General features: G+C 49.3%; 1 protein-coding gene across 14 annotated transcripts in view; it reads left to right on the top strand.

Moving 5' to 3' along the window:
* Positions 1-25,672, top strand: part of UNC13B (unc-13 homolog B) — a gene marked incomplete at its 3' end in the record, with an annotated part of 166,138 nt that overhangs the window by 82,094 nt on the left and 58,372 nt on the right. For 13 of the 14 annotated variants that reach the window (XM_080973344.1, XM_080973351.1, XM_080973348.1 and 10 more), the window contains 3 exons: positions 19,317-19,363; positions 23,393-23,471; positions 25,134-25,208. In XM_080973344.1, coding sequence (XP_080829470.1) covers positions 19,317-19,363; positions 23,393-23,471; positions 25,134-25,208 — 201 coding nt within the window. Of the gene's footprint in view, positions 1-5,640; positions 8,184-12,738; positions 12,762-19,316; positions 19,364-23,392; positions 23,472-25,133; positions 25,209-25,672 lie in introns of those variants that run through there. The other variant, XM_080973354.1, reaches the window with a different exon arrangement.

Here is a 25,672-nt window from a genome sequence, read left to right as displayed (position 1 = left end):
GGTTACTCAAGGCTGAGTGACTTGACAAGTTCTATCACTGCTTTTTGTACCAATCAGTTTGTGTTCTGTTCTTGTCATTCATCCCCCAGAAAGCTTTGTTGCTTTCTGCCACATGTGTCCTCTCTGACTGCCATGTAACTAGGATGTCATGGGACCTGTAGCTTGGTTTGGGATGCCTGAGTCCCTTTACATTCCCAAATGCATTCCTTGGCACAAGAGGCTGTGCCAGTTTGAGCCTCTGCAATGGCTCCCATGAATCTTGGTGCGATTGGCAACAAGTGAGATGGATGTAGAAACCTAGGAGTCAGGCCCATTGAGCTCAGCGTTGTCTGCCCTGATCAGCAGCTGTAGCATCTCAGGCAGCTGTATCTTCTCCACATCTGTTTATTTTGCATCCTTCTCTTTGCTTCCCGTTTTCTTCTATAAACATTTTGATCTGAGTCTCTATTCCCTTCTGAGCTTAGTGAGCGACTTGCTAGCGCATGTGCTTGCTCTGGCTGGAGTTTAGAATATTTTCCCTTTGATAAGCGTTCTCATTCGGCTCTCTACCTTCCGAAACGTGATTCATCCAGCCGCGTAGTGCCTGCTTCAGCTCTCGCTGAGATTAGCAGCTTGCTTATTGGCAGATCAGGCTTTAGAAAATAAACAGTTTGGGAAGCAAGCGACGAGGACAGAAACTGTCGTCCTGAAGTGTCATCAAATTGCAATTGTAATCTTTGCTTGCCAGGCTCCAGGGATGATGGAGCCAAGAAAGCAGCATCATCCCGGCGCGTTGGCCAGGCCTCGTTTGAAGCAGGCGTAGTCCTCCGTTGGCCATAAAAGGTGCCGTGTAAGAATTCCCAGCAAGTGTCAGAATTGCCGCATGTCGAGAAGGGCTGCCATAGCAAACCTTTCCTTTGGCACTCAGCTGTGAGTTTTCATTCTCCGGCTGCTGCTGTAGCCTTGCAAGCCGAACCCAAAGCAAGGCGGCCAGGTTTGCCTTGCAGGATTAGGCCCAGGCCCACCCAGCCCACACTCTCCAGGCTTGCGAGATGGGCAAGACAGAGGAGCCCGGAGGCCTTGTTGCTGATCCCCAGCCTCAGGTTCTCCAGAGGGAGATGGCTACCGAAGGCAGATGGAAAACCTACACTAGCCCATCTTCCATGGCTAATAGCTTTGCCCGTGTCTATCAGACAGATTTGTGTCAGCCTTGAGAAAAGCTTCCCCAGCCATTTCCCCACATGGTGCCTTGCGGTGGTGAATTTTGTGTGTGAGTTCTGTGTTGTGCTTCCAATCAGTTTACTTGGGTGATCCTTCGCATTTGGAGACAAGGAGTGTCTTGCTGTTTAACTCTTCTTGATCGATGTTTCCATCTTGATAGGCTTTCCCAGGAGCTACAATTAGCTATTTCAGCATGTTAATGGCTGCATTATTGCAAGGCAAGAGTATCTTTGACTGGATCAGCTTATCTTCAAATGAGTTTTTCTGGGCCCTTAATACCAAAGGAGCATCCTTTATCACCTGAAAGCTGGTTAGCAGACTTGCAAGGCTAGCTAGCTATCAGCTCACTTGCTCTTTATTTCCCCATTGTTTCAGTCACCGTAAGAGGCAGATACACATTTTCACAATGTGCAGCCTTCTTGAATGCTATTTTGAGATTCTACTGGAGGAAGATCTCAGCAGGAGAGCGACTCTTTCCTTGTCCCACCCTAGATGTGCTGCTGCTATTCATCAGCCCCCCATGGGTGGGGTTGGAGATTGGAGTGCTTTTATAAAAACTCCCCTTCTCTCCCCCTTGTTGCTGTGGTAGTTGCTCAGGGTATCTGATCAGCTGTATGCTGCAGCCACAAGATCCAGTTTGATTGCTGCTGAGATGAGTTTAGGACCAGAAGAAATCCTAAGGTCAAATCCTGACACTGCCCTCCATGTTCCCTCCCTACCCACTGTTGGACTGGCAGAGAGCTGAAAGCTATAAATCCCCTCCTCCACCTGCCAGTTCCCAAACTTTGTTGCTTTGGCCATGATTCTCCTTCTCCAAGCTGTTGTGTCCTCCAGGAACACAAAGATCCTTGGGGGGTCATAGAATTCCAGACTCAAAAAAGAGTAATTGGTTTGTTGTGATTCCATGATGCCCAGAAGTTTGTACCCCCAGATAGGACCCCCCCCATTTCCCCCATTTTTATTTTTTTATTATTGACCGCTTTCCGTAGGTCCCCTGCTGTGATACCATGCTGCCAAGAGGTGGGGTTTTTTGGAAGCTCCCTGAGACCTGCCCCCCATGTGTCCTTTTGAAAGATGCCCACGGTGTGCTCTGCTCCCCCCCTTTGATATGCTACCCCCAGAGGGCCAATGTGGTTCTCAGCCTGCACACAATTTAGCCACCCTGATACGGAGCATGTGATGGCACCCAAAGGGGCTGCACCTTGTTTTCCCTTGTGCTCCCTGCTAGGTCTCTGCCACCTCCTTGGCAGCAATTTGGGGTTTTGCTTGCTGAGTCCCTTGAGGCTCATTAGGAACAACATGGCTGCTGGATGGTGCCCTCTGCCTGTCAGGCCAGCTTTGAATAGCAGGGGCTTGTAGGCGGGGGCTCTTGTGGGGTCCCCCACAGCTGAGGAGTCACCTTTCTCTGCTGACTGCAAAGCTTAAACGTGAAAAAATAAAATATTTCCTTTCTGGGACTGGTCTTAGTGCTTTTAACAACTTAGAATGTTTTTATTGCATATTTTCATAAACTGCTTATCCAGCCTGCGCTTCTGGGGATAAGCTTTTTTTTTGCACCCGTTCCCATTATGGTCCTTAACGGTTTCAGTGGCAGTTGCAAGCCCAGCAAACTTCAAACAAGGTTTCTAGCGATAAATGCCTCTCTTCCTGCCCCCACTCCCAAAGCAGTGCATCTCCTCTTAGGGGATTGTTCCTGTACTTGGGTTGAGGTGTGAAACTTCATCTGGGGGGCAGCCATCTTTTGGTACAGACCCCTCTTCCCTTTTCCAATGCCTGCGTCTCCAGTCCTGCCCCCTCTGCTCCAATGTGCTTAGTCACTTAGAGATAGTTAGTGTTCTTTGACACTGGAAATGAATGGCTGCTTACTCTGTGGGCTGAAACGGTGGCATGGTCATTGGTGTGCCCTCAGAAGAAACGAGATTTTGCAGGGCAGTGCTGCTCGCCCTCAAGAGAGTGCACAGCTGAGTAGCAGGCCGATTCTGCAGACACGTTCCAAACAGTCCGGCGGCTTTTTCTCTTAAACAAAATTGAAGCTTTTTCCATCAGAAAAAAAGTTGCTTTGTTAATTGTTAAGATTTCCGCCCCAGCCTTCCAGTCCGTAGTCAGAAAAGTAAGCAGAAAAGCAGACAGCTTTCAGTAGAACTTGGAAAGAGACAGTGCTTCACACAATGCGCTGCTCTGGGATGCTGAATACTGATCATGGAAAAGCGGGTTTTGTTTCGCTGCTCCAGCAGTTTCTGAATGGAGCTGAGTGTCGGCAGCCCGCGCTGCACTGAGCCAGGCTGGGGTTCTTGTTGGAACAGAGAGACCCCTTTTTGAGGAGGGTCCTTGAGCATCTGAAGCTGAGGAATGCAAATCCACATAGGAAATGCAGCCTGCAAGGGTTAAAAGTAGTGGAGCCGGAATAATGTCGAAGGGGTGTATTTAAATGCTTATTTAAATACTGTCCCCCAAGTTGTGAGCCAGTGTGTGGAGATGAGGCTGTTCTGTGTACTGCTCAGAACTCTTCCTTGACTTTTCAGTTGCCCCAAAGGGACCTGAGCACAAGAGCCCACTCCCCTCCTGTGTCTCTAGCAACTGGCATTCAGAAGCATATAATTCGTCTCCAGCTGCAGAGGTAGAGCAAAGCCATCGTGGCTCATAGCCATAGACCGTTGTCTTCCCCATGAGTTTGTCCCATCCTCTTTTAAAGCCATCCGAGTTGTTGGCCCTCGCTGCCTCCTGTGGGAGGGAGTTCCACAGTTAATAATAATAATAATAATAATAATAATTTATTATTTATACCCCGCCCATCTGGCTGGGTTTCTCCAGCCACTCTGGGTGGCTTCCAATGGAATATTAAAATACAATTCCCCCCCCCCAAAAAAACTTTTATTTAGCATTTACACCAACAGCCCAGCAGTTACTTAAACTTTTATTTACCTTACAATATTAAGACATTAAACAGCTACAGTGCAAACAAATGCTATTGGCAACTTGCAAATAAAGAGTTCCGTTAACACCTAAAAGTCACCTCTCAGACGCAGCACGAGGTGGAAGGTGGATTCCTTCTGGATGTTGTAGTTGGAGAGCGTGCGGCCATCTTCCAGCTGCTTCCCAGCAAAGACCAGCCTCTGCTGGTCAGGGGAATGCCTGCTTTGTCCTGGATCTTAGCTTTCTCGGTCTCAGTGGTGTCACTGGGTTTAACTGGACTTCCTGGCTCTGCCTTGAGTGCCTGTTCCTTTCCTCCTCCTCCTCCAGGACCCTTCAGCACCCACTATTTTACCCCTATTTATTTTTAAGGAACAACTGCAAATGTTAACTCTCACCAGGTTTATGGTAAATCTTTCTTACCGATGCAAAATAATAGTTACAGAAATTGGCTGAGTTTCTTGCTTACTAGGCCAGTCGCAGTTGGTGTAGAATTATGTAATTGTCCAAGGTTTCAATGCTGTGAAACCTTGCCTATTTCTCAGTTGTGAGGAGGTGGCCCAATAAAAATGTCTTCTGCATTATATACGCATCTCATGCCACTAGTGCCCACTGGAGTAACAGCAAGGAAAGAGGCACCTATCTTCTTCTAAGCCGCTTAAGTTTTTTTGCGCAATGAAGTGGCATGCAAATTTTGTTAAAGTCATAAAAAGAAGTGTATTCCTGCCGCCAAGGAGATTGCAATCTGACCTTCAACATGGGGAGGGGGAGAACGTTCTGTTCACTTGCCTGTATCTTCATTAAGGGACAAGGACTAAGTGGTTGTGCTGAGCCTTCCCTTAACTGATTTTAGGATATTAGCAGATGATCTTAAAGCTATAAAAAGAAAGCTTCTGTATGCAGGCAAGGCCTTTTCTGTGTGTTCTTTCATCATTTTTCTTGTCAAAATGATAACTGCACACAGACAAATCTGTGCCCATACAAAGATGTACCTTGAAGCTGGAACGGGCTTGTGCCTGCGCCTCTTAGGGAACAGGGCAGAGCTGCTGGCTGCACGCCAAGGAGCACTTTAGGCAGGTAATGGATACGCCAGGATATTGTACTTGAGGGGGATAAGTAGGGCTCTGCTGCTAAGACTTCAATTTTGATAAAATTCCGGTCTCTGTGGTGGAAAAGGAAACCATTCTCATAAAGCAAATTTGGGGGAAGGTGAAGGCATCCTTTACTTGTTGCAAGAGTCAGGGAGACCTTCTTGTTTCACCACTTGGCCCCAGGACCTTCATTCAGTTGGAAGGCTGAAATGGAACAGCAGGTTATACCGGCATGCTTGCAAAAATAGATTTGTCCTGCTGCACAGGTTCAATTTTGTTGGATTACGTGGCCCAAGCTAGTGTGTGTGTGTGTGTGTGTGTGTGAATGTGTGCATCGCTTTTTTCTCCACTGACTCCGATACACAGCGTCTCTGTCCCTTCTCTTGACAGCAGCTTCTGATGAGTCTTAATCCTTGGCCGAGAGAGCCTTGCTGGGTGGGCAGCGAGGGGCACAGGCCTCTGCCGCTTTGTGGCATGATGAGAGGGCGCCAACACGGCCACTGAGGATGTGCGCCGGCAGAGGCACCCTAAGGCTAGAAGATGACATTGCTTCTGTGCTTAGAACGTCTGCTGTGAAACTCCTAACTGGGCAGCCCTCTCAGAAGCAGAAGGCCCTGCTGTTTCTGGAGGAGAAGATGAAGAAGCTTCTGCAAGGGCCGGCGAGCGAGCTCTCCCTGAGCCAGAATCACCACCAGCAGCTTTCCCTCGTGGAAATAGAAACGGACGCCTTTGTCTGTGGCATCAATAGGAAATCTGCAAGCAGTGACTTTTCCGCTGCTCAGGGGAGGAGCGCTGGGACCAGGGAGGCCAGTAAAGGTGGGCTGGACTGGGATGGATACATCGAAGCCCCACGAGCGTTAGTTCCAAGCCAACGTGACTTAGGGGGCGTCTCTGGCCGCCTGGCCGCAGAGAGCCTTCTGGAGCAAATGGAGAGCCCCAAGGGGCAAGCCGATCTCACTGCCCTGAGCCTTGGCACCAGCTGGAGGGGAGTTGCTGGGGAAAGAGAAGGGGAAGGGCCCTGCCCTCCAAGTAAGCCCCTCGCCTACACTCCCTGCAGCCCTGGGCCCAGAGACCGCTCTGCCGATGTCATTGAGTACATCGTGAAAGAGCTCCAAGGGATAAGTCGCATCCAGACCGAGATTGCTGAGCTCCAGCAGCACCTCACCTTGATCAAAGGCTCTGTGGACGAAGTCTCCAGCTGCGTGGACACTGTTCTGAGTGAGATTGAGGGCCTGCAGAGCAGCTCTGGCCCCACCAGCAAAAACTCCCCATTGCCCAAGGCCAAGGCCAGGGAGCCCTTCCTGGGAGGGCCCATCAGAGAGCCAGTGTTGTATTTTTATGGCATCCCAGAGCAGGAGGGGGAGAACACCAAGGAGCTAGTCCACCGTTTCTTGTCAGAGTACCACTGTTTCAATGGCATTCAGCGTAGCAAGTACATCAAGGATGCTTACAGATCTGGTGCAGCAACAGGCAAGCAGCTGGCCCCACGACCCGCTGTTGTAAAGCTTGCTAACGCTGAGCAGCGAGACTTCATTCTCCAGAAATCGATTCTTTTGCAAAGTGCAGGAGTTACCATTGTGGCCAGTGGTGAGCAAAGTCAGCAGAATGGCCAGGTGGGTCCTGGGGCACAGCTGGGCACCTTGCCCTCGCCAGGCCAGAGTGGGAACCACTGGGGCTCCTTGCACATTCGTGGGGAAGTGGTCAGGACGGACGGAGATGGGCAGCTCCAAGTGGACTCTTGCCAGGCTCAGCAGGAAAACACCTGCCAAGAGGTTCACTGCCACGTAGGGGAGAGGCTTAACTTTCAACCAAAATCCACCCTACCTAGGAAGAGCAACTTAATTGCTGAACTTGAAGAAAAAGTGGGGAGAGTTGTGCAAATAATGGGCAGTAGTGAGCAGACTTTGCCCAAAAGCAGCTCTTCCGCTGGAGTCCTTGATGCGTCCCACAAGAAGCTGGAAGGCCCTGGGCATGAGAACAAAGGCAGGGATTCCTTGCCAGCCCCGGAGTGCTTGGGCAAGGTGCCCGCCATGTGTGAGGGAGGAGGGGGACGTGCCTCAGATGCTGAAAATGCCACCAAGGGCAGCTCCTCTCCTGTGGAAGAGGACCAAGCAGGAGGGCTGACTCCAGGGGAAAGTGAGACAGACTGTGATGCCACCACGCTGGAGTTTCTCAGTCCTGAGCAAGTCAGTCTCCTGGAGGAGGCACCGGTGGCCATGACCACTCCCGGCTGTGATGGCGCTCTGCGCAAATTGGTTGACAGCAGTGAGACGCTCAAAGACATGATCCAGATTGACCTGAACGAGCAAGACCCAACTGATCAGGTCTTCAGGGATGTCCTAGAAAATTCCCAATACTTCCTTGAGCACTCTCGGGACAGCATTGATCTCGTGGACATGAGGTTTTACACTAACAAACTGGGCAAAGCTCTGAATCACTTCCGGTCTGCGCTGCAGGTGGTGTTCCACAAACTGGAGACCGGGGACCCAGAAGTCCTCCTTGAAGGGGAAAAGAGCTTCCATATGAACAATGAGCCAGCTCCTGCCCTCCGTAGCCCAAGTGTGCACGGCAGCTTGGATACCTTTGCTGAAACTCCCCCTAGTCAGTCTTCTGAGAGCCAGGCTAACACGACTGTGAGCAGTGACAGTGTGGGCCTGATGCCGAGAAATCTCCCCAGGGCTTCATTGCCTCTTGACGAAGCTCCGGTCCCCGACCTGGTGCCCCCACCGGATTCTGAGAGCTGTGTGGAGCAGCCCTTCCCCTCTGGAGAGGCCCAGCAGGATCCGGGTTCTGCGCCTGCGCAGCCCGGCGGGTGCCGACCTATGAGCCTCGAGAAGGTGTGTGCCGAGACCATCTACCTGAACAAGTGCATCAACAACTTCAAGAATGTCCTGAGGGAAAAGAGGCAGATGCGTCGGAGGCTCTTGAAGGAACTGGCCCAGGAGGCGAGCTGGACTTCCTCGGCTGAAGAGATTCATTCAGGTACTCCCAAAGTTCTTGAGATTTGCTGGTGAAATGCTTGCTCGTTTTTTGTCAGAAAGTTTAGCAGCTGCAGGCAGAATGATTAAATAGAAATGGTTTATTGAAGTTCGGTCAGAGATAGCAGATGATAAGAGCCAAAGACAAAGGCTGCCCTATCTCTGCACCCTTAACAAATGCAAAAAAGCACACAAAACCCCAGTTTCTGGAGGTCTGCCAAATGATTTGTGATGTTCTATCTCCAAGGAAGCAGACATTGACTTCAGATCTGCTTCTTGGCAAACTGAAAGCATGTTGGGAAAGTGTTTCCAATACCATCCACTTGGAAGCATGAGCTTTTCCATGTCTCTTTACTTTCACAGGAAATATTGAACCAGGAGCCAGTTGCCATTTCCCATATAAATTTGCCAGGGAAGCTGAAATCGCCTGAAATGTTCAAATAACCACCCCCAAGGAAGAGCTCTGCTAGAACACTGTTTCCCTCCATGTAATGATGCCCCTTGAGAAATCCACATAAGAGGTGTTCTGTTGGAGTGCAGAATTCATGTGGATCGTACCCTCCATTATGTTTGTCATGTGCTTTATATCAAGAGCCCTCTTCTGTGGAGTTTATATTGAGGACTGTTCAGATGATAATCAGTTGCGGGGTCCATGTGAGCTGCTTCCTAGCGATTGTAGGCACTTGAGATTCCAATTGGGTTAGGCTTTGTGTTTTACCTTTGTGGGTTTGTGAAAATCAAACTTCAGAAAAGTGGAGCTTGACTTTAGGTAGCAATAAGGAGACTTGAAGGAGAGCAAAGGGGAAGAGCAGAAGCAAAATTCATCAGAAGCGTCACCCAGTAAGATTCAGGGAGCTGCTTTGGTCCTTATGTACTACTGAGCTGCAAAAGGACCATGTCTTGGGGGTGGGGGGGGGCACCACCTGCTCACTCGTTAAAATAAGCAAAAGATTTGCACATATTTGAAATTGCACCTTTGCAGTTGACCCTTGGGTATAGTGGCAAAGGCGCTTTCAGTTTCCCACCTGATTCCAGACTCTCATGTGTGATGCATGTTTCCTGAAATTGCGCCCAAGTGGGCCCACAGTAGCCCCCTCCACCACACTTGACAGCAGCACCTGTCTCCAAGGATAAAGAGGAGGCGCTCTCTCCCCTCCTTCTTCTGCTCTGTGCAGTATACAAAGACGGAACATCATGCCTAGGACAGTTTGACACATTGCCCCGTGTGGGAGAATGACTTCTCTCAGAACCCTGCAGTCCATGCGCCCAGGCCAGAACCACAGTGGCTTCCCACAGCGGCAACATCAAGTCGTAGTGTACTCTGCATGTGCATCTCCCACATTTATGGGGCATGCGAGATTCACACATGGAAGGCACTCAGTGCTTCTGCAGTGTATGAAAGGGCTCTTGATGGTGGGATGACACCAACTCCCACTTTCCAAGAGAAGCCTCATGTCTTCCCCCAATACTTCATCTTTCCCTGCTTAAAGCAGTTTTCCAAATACTTTTAACGTGTTCTGTCGTACCTGTGCTTCGGAAGGAAGGAAGAACACCAAGTTGAACTTGGGAGAGCTGAACTCTCATCCCTGCTCACTCACAGACTGAAGGCTGCTTCACACATTAGGGGAACAACCACTTCCCTGATGCACACTTTTCTTTGATGCTTGAAGGCGAGATGCATGCAAGGAAGACGTGGGAAACTTGCAGGAGCTGTGATTGGCTGCAATTCCCACTCTGGGCAGGCTGAAACCTCTTGCCATTTGATTTCTGCCGTTCTAAAACAGGGTTGTGGGGGATTTCCTTCTCTGCAGGACTAAAGGAAAGCAGCACGGCACTTTCAACACTTTAAATGATTTTCATAAATCATGGGTCGTAAAATTCTCTAGCAGAGTTATGGATAGTGCAGAAGGTTTGAGGCTATAATGAGCTCAGTATTACTATGGAAATAGTGGTTTTTATGAAGCAAGGATCCTGCCGCAAAATGGTCCCAGGTAATGATAATTCTAGTAAATTAATATGCCCTAGCCATCCATCCTGTGGCCTAGAAAATTTACTCCAGGTCGTTATAAAATCAGCTTATTAGGGTTGGAGGCAGAGAAGTTATTTTTGCTGAGGGCTGGCAAAAGTTTGGAGCATTTGCCATCTTCCTTCATAAGAAACCTTAATCTTACTCAGAATAGCTGGTTTCTAAGTAGAGGCAGTTTCTGACTGCAAACCACATTAGCCTTTTGTGTTCAGGTAACAATTAAGAACAACAATGGAAGCCCTTGGAAATCAATGGCTGACATTGTGGCGCCATTGGGGAGCTTGTGACAAACTATTCATTTTCCTAATTTCTTGTTCTTTTGATTTGACAACAAATATTTACCAAAATTGAAATGGGAACAGTTGCTAAAATCTGCCAGCAATTTAGTGCTAGATTTTTCAAGTAATGCTTCAGTTCTCTATAGAAAACAGATGGGAGAAGGATTCATTTCTCCTCCACCTGTTAAATCACTGCTCATGTGTGTTCCTTTGGTGCATGTTTTCATTAGGGAATGGAAGATTTAGAATTTGAAACAGGAGAGAGAGAGAGAGAGAGAGAGAGAGAGAGAGAGAGAGAGAGAGAGAATGGGGCAAAGGTGGGCCTGATGTTTCAGACTCCTAGGTCCCCAATTCTTTCTTTGCTCTTTTATGCCCAAGAAAAACTAGATGACGTTTACTAAGAAAATGCGCTTTTGTTGTAATGAAGAAGCTTGATTCAGAGCACACCCTGTCAGGTATTTTCCTTGGGACAGTTTCAGATGAACTTCAGAGGTGATGGTTGGGTGTTTCTGGTATGCCAGCTCCTTGTTTGAAAATTAGATTCTTCTGGCATGGGGCTCTCTCTCTAGGCATAATCCTAACCCCCTTACCAATTTTATTTCACTTTTTGAAAGCCAAGGGTCATCTACTTTTTGGATAATAACTGCCACACGGGTTCCCCCCCCCCTTTTTTTTTTTGGCCAGCAGTCACCATTATGGATTAAAATTACTATCCATGCAACTTTCTTAAAATTAAAAAGCCATATTCTACCGCATGATGCATGTACACTCAAGTTATGGTCTAATCTCAAATTAATTCAGATTGAACATGCCCCCCTGGATTTGGGCTTCCTGCGCCCCTTTGATCTATATCAGGTTTTTGGGGAGGGAAGCTGAGTAGCTGTGAGAGACTGAGATGGCGCTGTCCAAGGTGCTGAATCGAGGGCTTTGCCTACTGAGCTGCCAGTAACCCTCATCCAGACTTCATTTTGCACCACACTTTCCAGGCAAAGGTCCATGCTTTAAACTCCATGTCCAAACAGTTTGTTTGTTTGTTTGTTTGTTTGTTTTGTCCTGGCGCCTCCCCGGTAAAAACCCGCATTTTACTGCTGAATCGGAGCAACTAGCAATCTGCGGGGAACCCAATTGTGGTTTGCTTCATTCGTTGGTAAAACGTGGGCTCTACCTGTGAAAGCAGCAGGGAAGAGAAAACGAAACTGCTCAGACATGGAGCTTTAAAGTGCAGACCTGGGCCCAGAAACGCAGCACAAAAGGAAGTCTGCCTGAGCCTTAAGAGTGCGTCAAGTGGGGAGGGAGGGAGGGAGAGAAAGCCCCCCCCCCCCGCCTGTGCCACTCATTGGCCTTTCATTGGACTGCTTGGGGTAACAAATGTTCCGAGCACCACTAATAACCTCCCTAACATTTTTTTACACACGAGGTGGAGTGTTTTGAATTTAAGGGTTTGCTGAAAAGCTATATATCCATTTCCCTGCTAGCTTGCTTGTCCTGAGGGACAGGACCTCGCAGCATTTTTTAAAAAAAATTGTTTAGAGAAAGCTTCAATAGCGTTTGATGGAATTGTTATTTAGACGTGATAAATCAGTGTGTGGTGTTTTATCCAACCTTCTTCGTTAAAAGTATTAGCTTCTGGGACAGTGCTGCAGTTTTGTAACAGAAGCATTTGGCATTTCCCTTCCTTATGGAACAAACAGTTATCTGAATGTTGTGTCACCACAGCTTCCCTGGACCCTTTTGCCCCAGGCTCAAAGACATCCTCTCAGGAGGATGTGGGAGCCAGCCTACTCTCAGGATCCCTGGAGCTTTGTGGGTCATCATTAAGGAAAGGGGACATGACTTCTTAAGTGAGTCAAGATTTTTTTAGGTGCCTGGTACTGTTGTGAATTTCGAGGCAGGTGTGGCTATGCTAGGCTAATTAAAAGGTTTACTTGTAATTAAGATTCTATGCCCACAATATGTTGCTGATGCTAAGAAGAAAATGAAATATGAGTGTTTTATTGAAACTGCAACAGAAATTCATTTTAAAAACATAACCACCCCAACCTTCCAGCACCTTCAGTGTACAAAGCTGAGCCTATGTTTTTCAAGCTAAATGGACCTTTCCTACTAGGGATTTTGGGGGTGATACAGAAATTTTACATCTCTGCACTTCTTTGCTTCATTTTCCATACTTGGTCAACAGCATAATTTTTCCGTGTTAACTGTGTGACTCTCCTTTCCTCTCCTTTGTGTTTCCCCCACCCCTTTCTCCTTTGCAGAAGGAAGTAGAGGAGAACTTCAGGTTATATACTGTTCATTCTAACCAGTGTGTCTCCTACTTTTGACATTCCAGTGTGTTATTTGTGCATGCCCTGTTGAATTGTCACTTGGCTGTTTGGCTGACCCTTGAAGTACCCCCCCCCCGCCAAGTCTCTTGGCAAGTTCAGCATGCGACAGTCTTGGGAGGAATTCCTGATCTTGTGTATGAACTGAGAGGAGTCTGTTCAGTGCAGGTAGCTTTTATAAAGGAAGAAAACATTCCTACTTAACACCTTGTTGATGTTGCAAATCCATGTCTGCTGTGCGTACACATTTCCTTCCCAGTCCCAGCAGAGGATAAATGTACTGTGTGCCATCAGAAGGTTACCTGGTGTGTGTGTGTGTATCTGTGGGTCACAGAGGCTCAGCTTTTACCTCTTGGGCAGCAGTACTTAAAATATAAATATTATTTTGTGTTTGTCACTTTGGCAGAAGACTTGCTACTAATTCTAAGGATTGGCAGAGCCACCATTCCTTCTGGTGCTTCTGGGCAAAATTGTTTTGTGTTTCTTGGAAACACTGTGCAAACTCATGGACAGAAATGGTCTTTGGGGGCCTGCAGGCTACGAGCAACAAGGGCTTTATCCTTGTGCTACCTTGAACTCAAAAGACTCATTGTCCATTTCTAGCCATTTTATTCAGAAGTCAGACACCAAGAGCAACGTTCTGTAAAAAGCAAAGCAGGTTTCTAATTCAGGTTTGTCTACATGTTTCTTAGTGAGATCATGCATTTGACATTTTGGTTTAAGATTTGATAGCTTCCATACACAGTTTGCAGGGTGAGAAGGCTGTGCATCCAGAGGTCTTTGCTTATGTTTGTCTAAATAGTGCTTCCCCAAGTGGGCTTGCTTCACTTGACTGCCGACCTGGACTCCAAATGCATGTTCTGTCGCTTTAATCTGACTGCATCCTTGCACAAAGCAGGCAGACTTAAGCCCAGGCACCTCAGAGGAGACCTGCAGCTGGATCAGACCCAAGGTCTGTCTGGGCCACCATCCTGTTCTTGCAGATGCCTACAGCTAGTTCAGAAGCACGACAGGAGTGAGCCAGCATTTGTGCTGCCCTTCTCGTGTGTCACAGGAGTGAGTCAAAGTGGCCACGTCATCTCTGCTAGCGCTGGCACTGTGCCTTCACATGAGTGGATTTCTTGAATGCCACATGATTGATCTGTGACTTGCTCGGCGCAGGCAGCTTTCCTGTTGATTCCTCCACCTTTGCTCTTGTAGGAATTCCTCTGAGAGGTAGTCCTGGGCAGCCGCGGATTCCCAGGGAGGGGTCTGGGTGGAAATTGCCCTCCAGCTCCTCATTCAAAGGGCCGATTGCCTTCCTTGGTGCAATTAGCAGAAACTTGGTAGTTGGCTACTGAGGGGGCCAAGAACAAGGTAGCAATTGGCCAAAAGGGGCCCCTCTTTTCACCTTTCATTGTTTGCCTGCCTCTGTTCCACTGCTTGGCTGCTCTGGTTCCAACAGTGCTGTTGGAATTCTGCCTGGGTCAGAGGAATGTGCCACAGCGTAGGCACCGGCAGATATTCCTGTCGACCTCCCCGCGTCTTCACTCTGCTGATAAGCAGGCGAGGTCCGGCGATTCTTCTCAGATGTATGAGAGGAACACACCGTTCTTCCTCTCTCCCCTTTGGTGTCCCCAGGGAGGGGAAAGAAGCAGACAGAAAACTATTTACATCATTTATTTCTGCCTCTTACATCAGTACAGAGAATCATGTCTGCACTCAACAACAGCAAGAAGAAACTCCTCCCAAGTACATCCAGTACGGGTCATATGACACACACACACTGAGCTAACATCCGGTGCTCAGTACAGAATGGACTGCCCCTTTGTTCCCATGGCAACAGTCACAAACATCCTGTCTGGCTTTCCAGCCACAAGCAGCTGGCTGAGCTGCTAGAGCCTTTGCTTGCTGCAGCATTGGTGCTTTATGGTAACATACTCCCCCTAAAGTATCAATGTGTGCTGCGAGCAAAGCGTCATCCAGAGAAGAAAACAAACAGTTGTTATATTTATAACATTCCCCTGTTGTTTCAGTTCCACCCTTGGAACTACCCGCCACTGGTTTAACCAATGTACCTCTCTGGTTGTGTGACTTCGCATTACTTCGGTTAACAACTCTCTGTTGTGCCTTTGTCTTTGACTCAGACACAGCTTCAATCTGTCCTTGGTCGTTTACAATAGCAACATATGCAAGGTTAGCAAACTCCTTTGAATACCTCTTGGGTGGTACACCCTTCGTTGCTCTCTCAGACCTACGTATGAGGTTCTGATCCTCTGTGCTCACTGGTTCAACCTTTGGACTCTCTGGAGAACCAGTACTAAGCTTAATCAATGGTTCATCCTCCTCTTCTGAGGGTCTAGTCATTATGTGAGATTTCCTCTCAATGACTGTGACAACTGAGCTGTCTGAGCTATCGCTGTCATCATCAGTACTACTGAACTCAATAAGATCAAACTCATCATCATCATCAGAATCCTCTGTGGGAAATGCGTGAACAATCAACCTTTCCTGTTCAGGAGCACTCTCTAGAAACCTTGTGAGAATCACCTGACCAGATTCAGACAAAATTACTCTGTAGAGACCCTTTTCATAACCCACAAAAATGCCTCTGGCATTCTTTACTCCACCTGGAGCTTCTGTTCTCACATGAGACCCGAAAACCTTAAAATAGGCAACAGAAGGTTTTCTATTGAACAGCTTCTCAAAAGGAGAACATCCCAACTCTGTTGAGACTTTTCTCAACCACACATGAAGATAGGACGCTAGCGATTCGGCCCAATATTCATGTGGCAAATGTGAACTCAGCAATTGCGCATTCATCCCCTTTTGCAATTCTTTGTTCACTTTTACACAGACCCCCCTGTTCCACGCTTCTTGCGAGACTGCAACTTTGTGGTCTATCCCTTTTCCATCCAGGAACTTCTGAAACCTCTGTAACAGAAAAACTTGCTTCTCATCTGTGAAAAGACAATCAATGTTAGCATCATGCATACTTTTAACCTTGTCACAAAACTCCTGAAACTTTTCTAAAGTTTCTTGTGGTTTCTCCATCATATAAACCCAAGAATAATTAGTGAAACAATCCACACACACAAGGTAAAATCGTGCACCGCCTCTAGATGGTTCTAGAGGACCAATCACATCAGCATACACCCGCTGAAATGCTCTGTCGACCTTCTTGGTCTTGGTGCTCACACTGGTCACACCTGCAAGAGAGATTTCGTTAGAAACATCAGAAGAATTACATTTCATGTAATCACTTTGATCAAAAGTCAACAAATACAGTCCATCTTTCTCTTTGGCAGTAAGAAACAGTTCTCCATCTTTGTAGATCTTGCAGTTTTTAGCATCATAGGACAGTTTCAGTCCTTTCTTTGCAATCTGCGACACGCTCAGCAGATTAAATCTCAGTTCTGGAACCAGGTAAACATCATTTATAGTCAAGTTCAGACTCTCAAGATACACAGTCCCAATTCCAGTCGCTTCCAGCTCCTGACCGTTGGCCTGTTTCACAGTGAAGCTTTGCTTCTTCAACGTCGAAAATAGTCCTCTGTGCGGGCACAAATGTTTTGTACAGCCCGTGTCGATTATGAATGCGTTCCCAACATCTGGCGTGGTTCCTTTCGCCATCATAGCCTTTGCAGGTTTCACCTGGCACTTGGTACGGCTTTTGCCTGACGCCTGAGGCTTCGTAGAGCTGCTCTTTGCTCCTCTTGACTGGCGCGGCTTCTTACAGTTTCGCTGTAGATGCCCAGTCTGTCCACAATTGTAGCATCGGACAGCACTCAATGCTACACCATGCTCTCCAGTAGCATCAGCAGTGGGGGAATTAGAACTCTGTTCTTCCCTCCCCCTGTCTTTTTCTTCCAGTGCAGCAAGTCTGTCGTGTTCATTTAGGACCACAGCACAAACTCTCTCCGCGGTCAGCTGCGCGGCCGGTAGGGAACCAAGCTGACTGGCAACAACCTTGTAGGTGCGGCTAAGGCTGTTTATCATCATGAAGCAAAACACTTCCTCCTGAAGACGGAAATTGCGTTCCACCATCTGTTGACGCAGAAACTTCATTTCTGTCAGGTGCGCTTGAACATCTCCATCAGGCGCAAGTCTCAGATTGGTCAATTTCTCAAAATACAGCAACGCTGAAGAACCAGCATCTCTCTGATGCGTTGTACGCAGCGTGTCCCATACCTCTTTCGCATTTTCTAAATGCTGAACATGCACCAACTGATCATCTGAGACACACAGAATTATAGCAGTCCTGGCCCTTACATTCTGTGACTCCCAACCTCTGGTTGGTGCTGCAGGGATGGGGTTTTCAATTACATCAAAAAGCCTCTGATTCTGCAGCAGGGCCTTCATCTTTACAGACCAAGATGAATAATTGTCATTGGATAAGGGAGGTGGGCAAGGCAAACCTCCCCCTTTCTTGGCATCCATCTTGAAGCCAAGCCTCTCTCACACTGTCAAACAAACTGCAAAATCCAACAGTTGTTTTTTCCTTTCTCACGCAGCAAACTGCAAATTGTTTACGCTCTTTGCACCTGGCAGCTAAACTCAGGCTGCTATTGAAAAGTCCCTTCCAAGAGCTCGTAAACCTTGTAGCCGAAACATTCTCTGATTTTGTTTCGCTTTCCCAGGCTCACACTCAGAGTCCAGCCCCTTTGCCAGTAACTTTCCAGGACCGTTACCTAGCAACAATGCATTTCAATAGGACATCTTATCTACCACAAAAATTTGTGGAATGCAGGCTTCAGCCTTCAAGCTGCAGGCCTCTTCCTCCGGAGCTTTTGTTTTCTTTGAAACGCAGCTCCGTGAACCAGGGAATTAATCTTCCTGCGTTCACACTTTTAGCCCGAAAAGCAGCATACCTTGAACTTTGTTGCTCTGGAAAACACCTCTTCTTTCCACCAGCCGTCTGTTGAGCCTCTGGCTGCTTTCAGACGCTTCTCTTCCTCCTTGGAGCAGAGGAGGAGAATCCACCAGCCTCTCATGCAGATGTCCGATGAATCGCAACCATCCTCTGCTACCACTGTTGGAATTCTGCCTGGGTCAGAGGAATGTGCCACAGCGTAGGCACCGGCAGATATTCCTGTCGACCTCCCCGCGTCTTCACTCTGCTGATAAGCAGGCGAGGTCCGGCGATTCTTCTCAGATGTATGAGAGGAACACACCGTTCTTCCTCTCTCCCCTTTGGTGTCCCCAGGGAGGGGAAAGAAGCAGACAGAAAACTATTTACATCATTTATTTCTGCCTCTTACATCAGTACAGAGAATCATGTCTGCACTCAACAACAGCAAGAAGAAACTCCTCCCAAGTACATCCAGTACGGGTCATATGACACACACACACTGAGCTAACATCCGGTGCTCAGTACAGAATGGACTGCCCCTTTGTTCCCATGGCAACAGTCACAAACATCCTGTCTGGCTTTCCAGCCACAAGCAGCTGGCTGAGCTGCTAGAGCCTTTGCTTGCTGCAGCATTGGTGCTTTATGGTAACACTTTTCACCTTTCATTGTTTGCCTGCCTCTGTTCCACTGCTTGGCTGCTCTGGTTCCAACAGTGCTGTGGACCTTAGAATAAGCGGCTTCCTACTGAAGTAGCCTGCCTCCTCTCAGTGCTCATTCTGGGACTCATCCTGGTGGCAGCTTCCTGCACAGACTGTGGGGCCGCTCGTGTCAAGAGCCTTGGAAGCCATCCATGGAGGTGGCAGAGCCCTCTCTCTCGCCCGCTCTTCAGGCTGGGGAATTTGAGCAGACATTCCCTCTCCTGGAAGTGGATGGCGCTGCCTGGATGAGCCTTTTGTTCCCTTGTGCTCTCTAGGCAAGGATGGCGGCTTTTCAGGAATTTGTCTAGCATGTATTTGTTCTTCCAGGAAACAGGCTGCTACTAAATGGTTGCTGCTGCTTCTGCAGCTCCTTGGTGGTGCAGGTGCCAGGAACAGCTGGCAGGCTCCTCTGGCACCTCACAGAAGTGTCCCCCTGGCTGTTTCCTGGCTTAGGGATTGAAGAGCAGTGTGAGACCAGGCACTTTCCCCTGGTTTCAGAGGGGCCGAAGGGAAGGCAGATGCGTGACTTGATTCCAGTGTCCGTAGCCTTACGTCCGTTTGTTCTGTTTGTTTGTGTGCTCTCAATAAATAAGTATTTTGGAAATGTTCTCAGCAACATTAGGACTTCACAGATTCAAATCAAACTCGTAGGATCTGCTCTTGCCAAACGCTTGGGTTTTTGTTTTTTTTAAAGAAATGTTTGTGGGTTGATTCCCCCTCAAAAGCACATTGCACTGAACAGGCTCTTTTGGCCCCTCTCCTGTGTGTGCTGCCGTGTCCACACCACTAGGCAGCACAGCCTCCCTGCCGTCCTCTGAGGTGCTAATGAACATGAAGCGCTTTGTGTGCATTTTCGTGCATGAAATGTCCTCCCTGATTTTGAACTCTGCAGCTGGCTTGAACTTTGCTCAGCACAATTAATTCTTCTTCTCTCTCTCTCTCTCTCTCTCTCTCCTTCTCTCTCTCTTAAAAAAACATTTAAGGGTCCGGATGATGGCGATCCATCCAAGTCACCGTGGTTCAAAGGAGGGTAAGTGGCCTTTGACAACTTCTGTTTTTATATTGCAAATTGCCCTATGATCCTCGGGTGAAGGGCAGTATAGTAATTTAATAAGTAATAATGGCACACAAGCCTCTCAGAGTCTCTGTGTTAGTGCATGAGCTTCAATTACTCAGGGAGGGAGGCAGACACTAAGTTAGATCCCTTCATTTCAGGGGGCCTCCTCTGATCAAACTTTAGTCCCCCCCCCAAAACTCTTAACTCCGCTGCACCCCCCCCACCTCTCTGGCTGGTTCTCCCCCCGTCTGGTCCTGCTCCCAGAGCTCCCTGCCTCCAAGCCCCTCTCTGAGCCTCACGCCCCCCCCCCCGCTTGCAGCCCCTTGAAGCTGCAAACCCAGCCCAAGCCCACCATGTCCTACCATTGTAGCTGAGTCCCCTGAGCAGTGCGGCAGGCCTGCAGGTTGCTCCCTGAGCCACGCAGCTGAACCCCCCACCCAAAAAAATCCTTGAGGTTCCCAGCAGTAGTGGTGGGAGCCTGGCCCCCTTTGCTTCTCTCAGGCTGCATAGAGGCCGTTCCTTTGAGAAGTACCCCAAGAGAGACCTGTGCACTGCGTGAGAAAGTCCTTTCTCATCTGCCCCCCTTTGTGCCAAGAGGACAGCCTCTTCCTTGAGTCACTGGGTTATGGAAGACTCCTTTCCTCCCAGCGCATGGCGAGAGGCAAGAGAGGGCTTCACCCACCATAGACTGCTTATAGGGATTATTGCTTCCGTGAAGGAAATGTGGCAAAATAAGGTTCCTGTGCATACACCACTTGTTGAGGTTGTGGCTGCATTGGGAAATGTGGGCAGGTGTGAATTGGCAGACCCCGTTTCTGCTTCCCTTGGAGTTGGAGGGCAGGCCAGGGCAGGGACGGTGGTGAGCCCTGCTTGTGCCTCTTCCAGCTGCAGCCCCATCAGCTTCTCTCTTAAGGGGCTGGCCTGGAGCTTCTCGCCTGCCCTGCAAAGGACCTTCTGAGGGCAGCTGGTGAAGTTGGTGTAATCTCCCTCCTCCTCCTCCTCCTGGGTGTCTCTGCACCTGCTTTTGCCGCCTTCCCCCATTAGGAACTGAAGGCTTGCCAGGAGAAAGACGGGAAGGCACCATTTTACATGCTGTTTGATTTTAAATGTGTTCGTGTGTTTGATGAGAGCCATATGGCTTTGATCTGTAATATTTGAATTCTGCTCCCTCCGAGGGCTGGTGTGCCGTTGCAGCCGGCGGGACTGAGCAGGGGGGCACTGGAGGCTCCACCCCGAAACGTCTGCCTGAGACTGACTTGCCTCTCTCCCTGCATATAAATCAGGTTTCCAAACAATGAATTAGGCAAAACTAATCAAACATGAAATTAAACGAGGGGAGGCTTTAATTTCAATGAGCCTCTTTCCCAAGTTGGCTTCTCTCTTTCGTCTCCTCCTGCCACACCCGCAGATGTGCTGCGCTGCTTAGCAACTCCCCCTGTGCTGGGAGGTTTGTGGGCCATCACCCCAGAGGCGGCAAGGGAACTGTTTTTGTTTCTTCGAGTGTGCGAAGCGCCTCCTCACATGAGCTGCTTGTGAAATGCACACACTCGGGGCGCTCAGCTGCCTTGGAAGAGGGGCAGATGTACCCCAGCATGCTTCACTCCAGCCATGCCAACTGGAACTAGGGGAAAACTCAAAAGCCCCCCACCCTCCCCTTGCTGAACAGAGGCATCAGCCAGCCCTGGGCAGTGGCTGGGCAGTTATCCTGGCCAAAAGTGTGCCTTGCAGGGGGCAGCGTCATTCAGGTCATGGAACGCCCTCCCACCAGATGTCAAAGAGAACAACAGCTACCAGACTTTTAGAAGACATCTGAAGGCAGCCCTGTTTAGGGAAGCTTTTAATGTTTGATGCATTACGGTATTTTAATATTTTGTTGGAAGCCGCCCAGAGTGGCTGGGGAAGCCTAGCTAGTTGGGCGGGGTATAAATAATAATTTATTATTATTACTATTATTATTATTATGGTGCCTTGGAGAAGAGGCTGCAGGGAGGGTGTCAGACAGAGAGTTGAAGCTGAGGCTCCATGCTTGCCTGAGCCGCCACCACCTCCTGTCCTTAGCAAGAGACCAGCCTTTTTTTCCTGGGGCCACTTGCACTAACTTGCTAGTGTGAGCTGGCTCCCTAAGGCACCGTCTCTGGCTTTCTGCTTAACCTGTTGCCATCATAGATAACAGAAATGGAGCCTTTGGGGTGTGGACACATGATCCCAAAGGCCGCTAGCCTGGGCACTGCTCTCTTCCATTGTCCCTCTGCAGAACCCCCTAAGGCTAGGCCCCATAAGCTTTGCCATGGCCTCCTTCTCTACCCCCCCCCTTCTGTAAAAACTCTTGAGCAAATGGAAATCGAAGCAAAGGGCAGGAGGGCAGGAGCAAGGCAGGGCGGCTGGAGAGGGAAAGAGGAGCTGGGGTCAGGGAGACTGGAGGACGTCCAGCTTGAGGGGAGATGAGGAAGGAAGCCTGGGGGGGGTGTCTGGATCTAGGGGAAATGGGCTGTGCTGAGTGGGGGGCAGTATTGTGCCCCGAATCCTGTCTCCCTTCTGGGTGAAGGATTCCTGGCTTGGGTCTGAGGTTCCTTTTCCATGCTGCCTTTGCAGAGATAATTAGCCGTGTGCTTGTTGCGCACAAGCCAATTATCCCCATCCGCTCGTCTCTAACTTTGCCGCTCACGTTTTTCCAAGCGTCTGTGCGCATCAGCATGACAAGGTATTATCAAAGCTGACAAGCGTTCTCCTGAGGGCAATAGACTTCCAGCACAGTGCAGATAACACACTCCCCGGAGTTATTCAATGTGAAATATATGTAACTTAGTACAGCAATATTTAAAGTTTCGCTGACAGCTTCACTCTGTGTTATTGTTCACCGGCAGCGCAACAGGGAGGTGGCAGAGATGGATTCCAGAGCAGTGAAATGGTTGCATTTTCCCCTTGCCTGCCAGAATTTCTGCCTGCCTCACTGCCGAAGGGTGGTGTGTGACGGAATTGGGCCTTTTTAACGTGCTCCTAAGTGATCTGCACGGAGGGGTGAGCGGTGGGGTGGTGATGCCATGTGTGGCTCAGGGAGGAAAGAAGGAAACGGGGCTGTGGGGAGTCCGAAAAGAATATGTCCAAACTAGGCAAATGCCATTAAAGTAGCACATGTGCTTCTATATACTGATTGGGCCACAAAATGCGAGCTCTGCCTATTCCTTGATGAGGTCCAAATCAGTTTGCCACCGAGGGAAAGGAGGCAGGCATTGGGCCTGTAGGGCAGCCAGACTCTTCTGCTCTCCTGCTCCTGCCCCAATGGGCAGAGGTGATGGAAACTGTAGCCCAACAGCATTTGGAGGGCCACAGGTTAGAATCAGATCATTTTGAAGCCCAAACCTGTCTAAGGCTCTCATCCCAAATCTACAGATAATCTTCTCCCCCATCTGAGAGAGGGGTCTGGGATGGGAAGGGCTTCGTCCTCCTCCTCGCTGGCTCTCCTGATGAGCAGATGCTTTTCTCTTTTAAAATGTAGATTACAGGAGTCTGAAGAGCTTTCCTGTTGTTGCTCTTTGGAGTTCAAAGAGTGTTCTGCTATGATGGCCTGATGAATTCTGACACCTTCCCCATTGCTGCTTGCCATGCCTCTTTGGAGGAAAGAAGAGAACAAAACCTGATTTAATTTGTACATGGGATGGATTTGAGCAAGGCGCCCTTGATTTCAGAACTGTCAGGGGCGCCTGTGCTGTGTAACCTGAACTGACGGGAATAATTCACAGACTTAAAGCCGCACAAAAGCCGCTCGGCATTCAGTCACGTCAAGGTTATTCCTTGTAGCATGGAGCATTTCTTGCCTTGTTGAACTGATGTGTTTTTAGGTGTTGGTTTCTCCAGGCCAAGGCGAGATCCTGCATTGCCCGCGTGATTTTTAAATCTGCAGGAGGCCTCACCTGGGTCCCTCAAGAGCATCTGGCTGACAGATGATAACTTGTGGCTTCCCATCTCTGCTTGCCCTCATGCATTTCCCCCTTTGCTTTCTAGGCCAGCCGGGGGTCTCTATGGCATCGACAGCATGCCTGACCTGCGCAAGAAGAAGCCCACCCCACTTGTCAGTGACCTGGTGAGACTTCCTGCCCCCCATCTCCCCTCCATGAATATAATGGAAGTGGTATTTTCCTTCAGGTGCAGAAATGTTATAGGAATAAGACTCTTATGATGAGTTAGCCCTGGGTAATGTGGATCCCTGGCAAACTCTCATTTGAAAAGCTGCAGCTTCTTGATTGAGCAAGTTTTCTCCAGAGGCCTCCACATAGCAGCCTCCTGCCCTCAGTCCAGCTAAACTAAAAGAGAGGAAGGCAGGGAAGAGACAAATCTTTTCCCAAGCATTTCCTGTTTTGTAGACTCTGAAACAAATGTGTTAGTGTCGCGTTTGCCCCTCTCTGTTGTGTGGATATATTTTGCAGACTGTCCCCTTTTCAAGTCTTGCTTGTTTCACTTTATATTCTGCTTCACCCGTTTAGCATTTATTTAGCCCTCCCAGGAAAGGAAAACAGTGAACTTGGTTTCTGCACTGGCAGCAAGATCAGTCTTGCTTAATCCACACAGTGTAGAATAATAGCTAACTGGAGAATTGCATCTGTAACCTTGCAAAGAGGAAGCTTGGGCAATGTGTTTGTAGCTTTAATGATGGGGGGACTAATGGAATTAACCTGTTATGCTTCTCTTGTATGCTGACATTCTCTTCCTACAGGCCATGGTAAGTGGAGAGCCAACCATCCACTCCTTCCTACAACCACCTATTTAGTTGCATTTCCCTTTCTGGTGGCTGTTCCTTCCCCCTTTTTTTGTTGATTTCTGCAGCTTGCTCAATGGGGGTACCCTGCCACACTCCCATTCCTTGCCCATCAGTGCCTTAAGGATCCCACACAGTCTTGCTGTGAAACGGCCCTAGTTCAGGGGGCTTGGGCCACCTTCAGATTGAGCATCTTCACCTTGCCTGAGTGTGGCTGGAGGGGCTCCGTGGATGAGGCCCTGATCCGCCTCCTGCCCCCCCTGTGCACTTGACAGTGGGAGCAGCCAGTGGGCAAGCTCATTTCAGTCAGTGGCTGCCAAACATGGCATGCGGACGGATCCAGACATGCATGCCCACTTCTCCCTTTCTCAACCCTCCATGCGTGGTGCCTGCCCCTTCTGGTCCCGGTGGTCTCTCTTCCATGGAGGAGAATTGCTGGTGTCCCCCACCCGCAGCCTGGGGGGAAGGTCCGAACTGTCTCCTGCAATGGAAGAGGCCAGCTTCCTTGAAGGCTGCCCTCAAAACGTTGGGCAAAAATCTATCTGTTGGGGATCCTTTGGGTACATCTTGCCTTTTTCCCCCAGCAAGAGGCTGGATTCAGTAGGTCTGTTGGATCCCTTTATGTGATCCCCCTTGGACCTTCCTTCTGTGCCCTGCCTGTGACGCGAGGAAGAGCCAACTAGCAACCCTTTGATGAGCGGCTAATTGGGGGGCCAAGTGGGTGACCTCCTTCTGGGCCCTTCTTCCTCTCAGGGGCAGAAGAGCTGGCTTTGGGGTGGGAATGGCAGAGCAGGCAAGGCTGCTGGAGCCCGTAAGCCTCTTCTCACCTGTTGCACTCCTGTTAGTTTGGCTTCCTGCCCTCCCTTCAAGGAGCTCAGGGCGTCTGCCTGGGGGGTCAGCAGCATGCGCAGGGACCACCCTGAGCTGTGAACGATGCTCTTGAAAGAAGCACAAGGGTGCAGAGTAACTGAGGCTGCTTTTCTTTCCCAGTCGCTGGTCCAGTCCCGGAAGGCCGGAATTACCTCAGCCATGGCCACCCGAACTTCTCTCAAGGACGAGGAGCTGGTAAGGGAGCCGGAGAGCTCGCCTCCGCTTTCTGGCAGGCCCCAGCCTGTGGTCCGAGTGCCCCTCGCGCTCTCCGTGGAGCACAAAAGCTGGCTCAGAGCGAAGCTGGCGTGGAAAGTCCGCCCTCGTCGGCACAGGCGAGATCAAAATAGCATGAAAGGGGGAGACTTTCAAAGGCAGCCAAGAGAGCTGAACTTGCTCCCACAGAACAGCCATTACAAGAACAATGGGGTGTGTGCCGGGGGGGGCGGTTAATTACCTACGTGGGACTGCTGAAAGGAAAAGCAGCAGCACCTGAGGAGACAGAACAGAGCAGCTCTTGCCATCAAGTCTCCTGCTCCTTGCCTGTCCCTTGAAAGCGCTGCCCAGGGTCTGACTCTTAGGGTCGTTGGGGCGGGGGCCATGGAAGGCTCCCCACACGCTGCCACCACGACACAATGCAGGCATTGCTGGCCTGCTCGGGT

The sequence above is a fragment of the Podarcis pityusensis genome (genome assembly GCF_964106645.2).
Source record: "Podarcis pityusensis genome assembly, chromosome: 11".
NCBI classification, from domain to species: Eukaryota; Metazoa; Chordata; class Lepidosauria; order Squamata; family Lacertidae; genus Podarcis; species Podarcis pityusensis.
This window is presented reverse-complemented; position numbering and strand designations above follow the sequence as displayed.